Source organism: Lipotes vexillifer, unplaced genomic scaffold (genome assembly GCF_000442215.2).
Source record: "Lipotes vexillifer unplaced genomic scaffold, Lipotes_vexillifer_v1.1 scaffold492, whole genome shotgun sequence".
Lineage (NCBI taxonomy): Eukaryota > Metazoa > Chordata > Mammalia > Artiodactyla > Lipotidae > Lipotes > Lipotes vexillifer.
Genome location: NW_006780910.1, coordinates 1,481,732 through 1,489,253, shown reverse-complemented (window position 1 = coordinate 1,489,253; position 7,522 = coordinate 1,481,732). Strand labels below are relative to the sequence as shown.

Genomic DNA, 7,522 nt, shown 5'->3' with positions numbered 1-7,522 from the left:
TCAGCAGAGTGAAGGTGATTTCCCGAAGTCGCATAGCTTAATGACGATTTGAAGCCCAAGCTTTCTGTTCAGTGTTTCTCTTTTTTGAACCTGTTAATGAAATAATACAACACCCTTGGAGTGTTCCAATTGAATGCAAGCATGTAGAGTAAAAAGTGAAAATCCTCCCGCTGATAACCTCCTTTATCCAATCTGCTCTCCAAGGTGACTACCATTGTTGGTTGGCATATCCTTCCAGACTTTTTACTGTTGTTGAATACACACACACACATACATAGAGTTTATGGGGTGTTTTTCCCCATGTAAATAGAAATTCATATACACATTTCTCTGCGGCTTGCTTGTTTTGGTTAATGTCTGTATGAATAAATTTACTTATAGCCTTTTTTCTTTCTGGCCACTGAATAGTATTTCATACTATAGATATTCCGTATATTAGTTACTCAATTCCCTATTGACGTTTAGCTGGTATCTAGCTTTTGTACAAACAATGCTGCAGTAGCTCTTTCTTACCACTTTAGACTGCTTCTTTTGAATTCTACGGAGGCATCAAGGATACTTAGTGGGGACAGAAAGGGGTTAGAACCTTACGCAGAAATGCAGTTTGGTCTCTAGCTTGTGCAGGAATAGACATCAGACAGGCTTTACAAAGGGAGGGATGCCTGTGATTTGACCCTGGGAAATTTGCCCCTTCATTCACCCATCTCATAAGCCAGAACATGCAAGGGTTGTTACCAGCAGCTACCTGGACCTTGGGATGTGGCAGCATGAAACCAGAATCTCTAGAAGGGGCATACTGAAGTGTCTCAGCCCACCTCATCCTGATTGGGTGGTGACATTGGCAGTGGGGCACCTCTGTAGGGACTTGTAGGCTGGGGCTGGCTGTGTGTAGGAGGCTGTTGGCTTTACTAACATTTAAGGAATTTATGTTCTTTACCTATGTCTGTTGGTATTGTTTCAGCAATTAGAGTCACTATTGTAACCACCACCAGCCTTTGCAGGAGTCTTTCAGTCTCTGCAGCTAGAGGTCTGGGTGGATTCTAGAGCAGAGGAGACTGGAAGGGCTGCCTAGGGCTTGTGCTCAGTGCTGTCTTAAGGGAGAAGCTTTAAGGGCACCTTTTCCTCGTCGTCCAGCCCAGCTCATCAAAACAGAAGAGGCAAAGACTCAGGGCAGATGCTGCGTCCTGGGATAGAGAGTACTTTCTGCTCGAGCTTCCCTTTTGCATTTCCTTTTACTCTTACATTACTTGTACTTGTTCTGTTTTTCTTAATTTATAATCTGTTTACTATTGGAGGCATAGAAGGTCAAAAGACACAGTCTCTGGACTCATTTTACAGCATTCATTTTTGGTTGTGTCCAGACACACCCATACGCACACAAACTGCTATTTAGAACCTCTGCTGACATTGCTAACTTTTGATGCCAAAATGACTTTACTCTTAAAAATTGGTTATATATTTAGTATATAAATAAGTGCTACATTTTTTAAATCAAAGTTGAACTGTCATTTTAGCCAAAAAGTGGAAACAATCCAAATAAATATCCATCAGCTGGTGAGTGGATAAATCGATGGTATTTATATCCTTTTATTTTTATTTTTTAAAATTTTTTGGGGAAAAAAAAAAAAAAAAAAAAAAAAAAAAAGAATGTTAAAATTTTTTGGCCACACCGCGTGGCATGCGGGATCTTAGTTCCCTGACCAGGGGTCAAAACCGTGCCCCCCTGCAGTGGAAGTGTGGCGTCTTAACCCCTGGACCTCCAGGGAATTCCCCAGTATATCCTTGTAGTGGAATATTATTTGCTCCTAAAAGGGCATGAAGTACTGATGTATGTGACAACACCGATGAACCTTGGAAACATGCTAAGTGAAAGAAATTAGTCACAAAAGACCACATGTTGTCTGATACCATTTATATGAAATGTCCAGAAGAGGCAAGTCTGTAGAGATGGGGCAATGGCTTGCTGGTGGTGGTGGTGGTGGTGTGTGGAAATGGGAGCCACTGCTAATGGGTTTGGGTTGCATTTTGGGGTGATGAAAATGTTCTAAAAATTTATTATAGTGACGGATGTGCAACTTTGTGAATATACCAAAAGTCATTGAATATTTAAATAGGTGAATAGTATGGTGTGTGAATTATATCTCAATAAAGCTTTACAAGTTAAATAAAACAAAATCACCTTTAAAAAAATATATTTATTTATTTGGCTGCGCTGGGTCTTAGTTGTGGCACGCGGGATCAGTTGTGGCATGTGAACTCTTAGTTGCAGCATGCAGGAGCTAGTTCCCTGACCAGGGATTGAACCGGGCCCCCTACATTGGGAACGTGGAGTCTTAACCACTGGACCGGCAGGGAAGTCCCCAAAATCACCTTTCTTGAAGGCAGTTTTGTATTTTTTTGCCTACTACTTTATGCTTTGCACATAATAGGCACTTACTGTTTTTGAATAAATAATTCCTAGTACCTGTTTTCTGTGCCAGGCACATGGTAGAGAGGTCAGTAAGTAGTGCAGGAATGTGGAAAGCCTTGTTCAAATTCGTGATCTGTCAATCGATAACTGATGCAAACTTTCCCTCTGTGAGTCCTTTAGTACTTAAGACGTAGCCCAGATGATAGAGTCATGTAAATAGAGGGCTAGAAAGTGACATAGATCAACTGCAGGTTCTCATAATACAGTTTTATCATGGAGTAGCTGGAGGCTTTTTGTTCTTTTTTACTTTCTTTGATGTTTTTCAGGTTACATTTAATTACAGTCTTAGAAAGCATTGGTATCTATATATTTTGTTTTTTATTTTTGTTTTTTATAGACAATACCTGAAATTCCACCACAGCCTGGAGAACTCAAAACAGAGCTTTTGGGACTGAAAGAGAGACAACATGAACCTCAAAATTCATCTCTGCCAAGAACTCTGTGAATAATATTATGAGAATTAAATATGTAGTTTTAGAATTTACTGAGTCAAACTACTTGTGCTTAAGCACTAATACAATGCTAACTGCAAGAGGAAGTGCTCAGCAGATGTTAACTGATGCATTGAGATTTAGTTATGGTTTGACTAATGTTTCTTGAAAACTGCCAAAGCTTATATCATCAGCTTCTCTAATGCGGTTTGATAGATACCTAGTCTTAAATATCATGTGAGAGAACATAGTTGCAGTGTCTCCTACCCTTATAATTCTGGTTTATTTCTCTGAATAAGCTTGACTATAACGGCAAATGGGAATTATAAATTAACTATAGTAAAAGTGACATTGACCATGAGTGCTTAGGGTGAGAAGTTAATATTTCTCTAAATATTGGAAAGTACTATTTGTACTAAACTGAATTCAGTTGAAATATTTAAAGTTTGAAATTCTTTTAGAGTTGTATACATAAAATTATAAACAGTTGTGACTTGGACGGTCACAAGTTCTGTACCCCCAAATTTGAGACACCATTTGGCATTTAATTTCTCTTATAAAATATATTCTAAAATAACTGATAAACATAAATGAGTATAGTTATGGGTTGAATTGTATCCCCCCAAAAGATGTTGAAGTCCTAACTCCCAGTACCTGTGAGTGTGTGTTTGGAAATAGGGTCTTTGCAATTGTAATGAAGTAAAGATGAAGTCATTAGGGTGGGCCCTAATCCAATGTGAATGGTGTCTTTTTATAAGAAGAGGAAAACACCGTGTAAAGACAGACACACAGGGAGAATGCCAGGTGATAACAGAAGCAAAGATTGGAGTGATGCAGCCACAAGCCAGGGGACACCACCAGAAGCTAGGAAGAGACAGGGCAGGATTCTACCCAGAGTCTGTGAACATGGCTCTGCTGACACATGGATTTCGGACTTTTGGCCCCTAGAACTGTGAGAGAATAAATTTCTGTTGTTTTAAGCCATCCACTTAGTGTTTCTTTGTTATGGCAGCCCTGGGAAACTAATACCAACTTGTTAGCCCTTTTCTGAGTCTATGAAAGCAGGTCAAAAGTAATTTATAGAGCAGTCAGCTCTGTGTTCAGGGCTGTTTTTCCAAAAGAAGTTTTTAAAAATTCTGAATTTCTAATGATAATGTCTAAGCTTATTACTTAGCCAGTTACCAGATTGCTACATGATAGAGATCTTTGGGGTCAATGTTGAAATCTTAAATTCCTAAGTGCAAACAAAATGCTTTTGTTTCTCTCCATAGTCAGTGCCCTTTAGTTTAACAATATAAAGGAACTAAATGAAATGGTTTGTTTCCAGACTCATATACCAGATTTTTCTTTTCTACTCTGTGTCATTTGGTACTTTATCATATGTTCCCAGCACAAAGAGAATATTCAATTCTGTCAGTGACAGATGAGCAGTACCCTACCCTAGGAAAACAAGGGCCGGGATTCTGAGGTAGAGGATGGGCTTTTTTTTTTTAATATAAATTTATTTATTCATTCATTCATTTATCTATTCATTTATGGCTGCGTTGGGTCTTCTTTGCTGCGCGCGGGCTTTCTCTAGTTGCGGCGAGCAGGGGCTACTCTTTGTTGCGGTGCACGGGCTTCTCATTGCAGTGGCTTCTCTTGTTGCAGAGCACAGGCTCTAGGTGCGGGGGCTTCAGTAGTTGTAGCTCACGGGCTCCAGAGTGCAGGTCAGTAGTTGTGGTGCACGGGCTTAGTTGCTCCACGGCATGTGGGATCTTCCTGTACCAGGGATTGAACCCATGTCCCCTTCATTGGCAGGTGGACTCCCAACCACTGTGCCACCAGGGAAGTCCCCAGAAGATGGACTTTTTAGTTGAGACTGATTGCTGTTTCCTGATACATTATTTACTGTGCCCTTGTGCACAAGACTTCCCTTCTCTGTATCAAATTTCATAGCATCATTAACTGAATACATTTTTCTTGAAAAAAAATTGTACACTTTACAAATGGTGAAGCTTGCCACAGTTGCCATTGCAAGGGCTTTATATCAAACTGGAAGAAGTCTATTTTTTTTTAGTTAAAGGGATTTAAAAATGTTTTCCTAAATATTAATTCGGTAATTCTAGTCGAGGTGCCTAACTTCCGCAAGTAGTTGGAATTCCCAAAGGCTTCAGGGAAGGATACTTGATTTAGTATAAATCAACAAGAAAGAGTCATGATTTGAACCCAAATCTCCTACAAGACAATGGCTTCATGAAGGTGAAAAATTAATTTTATAGCTATTAAAATTCAAATGTACCAAAAGTAAAAATGCCATCATTTCAGTAAGTGCTGATTCTAAGTAACTTTAACCAAGGTATATATTATATATATTTTTTCCTTTTTTTAAGCTGACCCCATTGTGAAAAATGGACATTATGGTGGGTGTAGAAATGAGGCCAATGGATTCCCAGGAAAAGGCTTGTTACCCCAACGCTGAATGCTCATCAGCGAGCTCCCTTCAGCTGCCAGCTCCTGCAGGGACGGCCTCAGCTAGCACCACCTGGCTCAAAGCTGCACAGCACAGAGGGGCCGGCAGCTGTGAGGGACCCCGGTTCAGCTCACTTCCCTGCACAGTTGGCTGAGGCTGGTTTTGGACTTGTGTTGCTGCTCGATTTCTGCTTCTGCGCAGTCTCCTTTGCTTTCCTTCCTTCCACAGGTGCTCATCCAAGGGCACGCCTTCATAAATTTTCTGCACACTAAACTCCATCTCAGTGCTTCCTGGAGAACCAAACCTGTGACAAAAACCAAGTATTAAAAGTAGAACTAGAGGGCTTCCCTGGTGGCGCAGTGATTGAGAGTCCGCCTGCCGATGCAGGGGACACGGGTTCGTGCCCCAGTCTGGGAAGATCCCACATGCTGCAGAGCGGCTAGGCCCGTGAGCCATGGCCGCTGAGCCTGCGTCTCCGGAGCCTGTGCTCCGCAACGGGAGAGGCCACAACAGTGAGAGGCCCGCGTACTGCCAAAAAAAAAAAAATAAAAAAAAAAATAGTAGATTAGTCCTTAATAAAGCTTAATAAAGCTTAATAAAGCTGTGAGGGAACAGTTCACGACAGCTCAGCTGTAACCCGTCAGATAATTTAGACCAGTTAAACAGCTGTAGTGCAAGGTGTATATGGCATAGCTGCATAGCTGCCTGTTTCTACCAAAACCTCAGGGAGAATGATGCTTTTTACGCTTCCTCATGGAAACTTAGAATTTGTAATTGGAAGATTCTGAGAAGTTTCAGATGCCACAAATTTAATGCGACCTGATGGCTTTAATTTTTATGTCCTAACAACCTTCACTAAAAGTAGTAATTTATATGGCCAAAAAATGGGAAACAAATACAACTAATAGCTAATATAACATTGTATCAGGAAAGGAAGCTATACCTTAACTGATAGCCTGTTTCTCTGAGTTCCCATTTTCTTAAAAGGGAAAAGAAGCAGGGCAGATTTTTAAAAAGATGATTGTAAACTAAAGAGCTTGATGGGGAGGGGTAGGAAGCATATAATGATTAGAATTACGAGAAGCCTAGAAAGCGTCCTGGATTATCAGGAAAATTGTGAAGTGTTTAACAACTTTATTGTACATAAAATTAGTTTCCACAGAATTTTCTCACACACCATGATCTCTGAATATGCAAATGAGTAACATTTTCTCTCCCTAGCCAGTTAAAAAAAATACTATTTCAGATGGCTATATTTAGAGAAACCGTTTCTCCCGTAACACATTTTAAAACAAATTAAACATACCGATGAGGATCTTCACCCAGTATCTGTAGTTATACTTGTGGTAGGATTATAGATGATTTTTAAAAGATAGCCTTTTTATTGTGGAATAAATTTAGATTTACAGGAAAACTACCAAGATAGCACAGTTCCTGTATCCCACTGCCTGTTTCCATGAATGCCCTCATCTTACATGACCCTGCTACACATCACACATGCCAGAGCTAAGGCACAAATGAATATGTCCGACTCTGGATTTCACCAGCTTTCACCCAGGTTACTACATTGCATTTAGTTGCCATGTCTCTAGTTTCCTCCAGTCTGTGACTATTTGTTTTTTGGTTTTTTTTTAACATCTTTAAAAATCTGTGTCTCCCTCCCACCCTCCCTTTCTTTGGTTTTGACCTTAAAAAACTTTGAAGAGTACTGTTCACATATTCTAGGTTAGGTTAGGTTAAGGTTAGGAAGTTTTAGAAAGAATACCAGAGGTGAGGTACCCTTCCTCATCACATCAGAGGGTACATGACATCCCTGGTGATATGAACCTTGATCACTTGGTTATTAAGGTAGCACTTGCCAAGTTTCTCTATAGAAAGTTACTGTTTTCTCCTTTCCATACTCTAGAAGACAGTCATTAAATCCAGCCCACATTGAAAAAGAAAAGGATTAAGCTCCACTTCCTAGAAAGGGGAGCCTCTATATGTATTATTTGGAATTCTTCTGTAAGGAAGAGTATGTCTTCTATGGGTGGTTTTTAAAGATAATTTTAAAAAACCACTTTTCTTTAGTAAATATGAATTATTTTTGAAAGGAAGAAAACCCAAGACAGATGATCTAAAAAATATTTTTCTTTTCTTTTGTATCTATATGAGACGATGGATGTTCAC

At 39.8% G+C, this 7,522-nt stretch overlaps 1 protein-coding gene across 1 annotated transcript in view; it reads left to right on the top strand.

Annotated features, from left to right (window-relative positions):
- Nucleotides 1-2,915, top strand: part of UQCC6 (ubiquinol-cytochrome c reductase complex assembly factor 6) — a 3,998-nt gene extending 1,083 nt beyond the window's left edge. Inside the window, exon 2 of the mRNA XM_007454275.1 lies at nucleotides 2,808-2,915. Coding sequence (XP_007454337.1) covers nucleotides 2,808-2,915 — 108 coding nt within the window. The remainder of the gene's footprint in view (nucleotides 1-2,807) is intronic.
- Nucleotides 2,916-7,522: the final 4,607 nt, after the last annotated feature.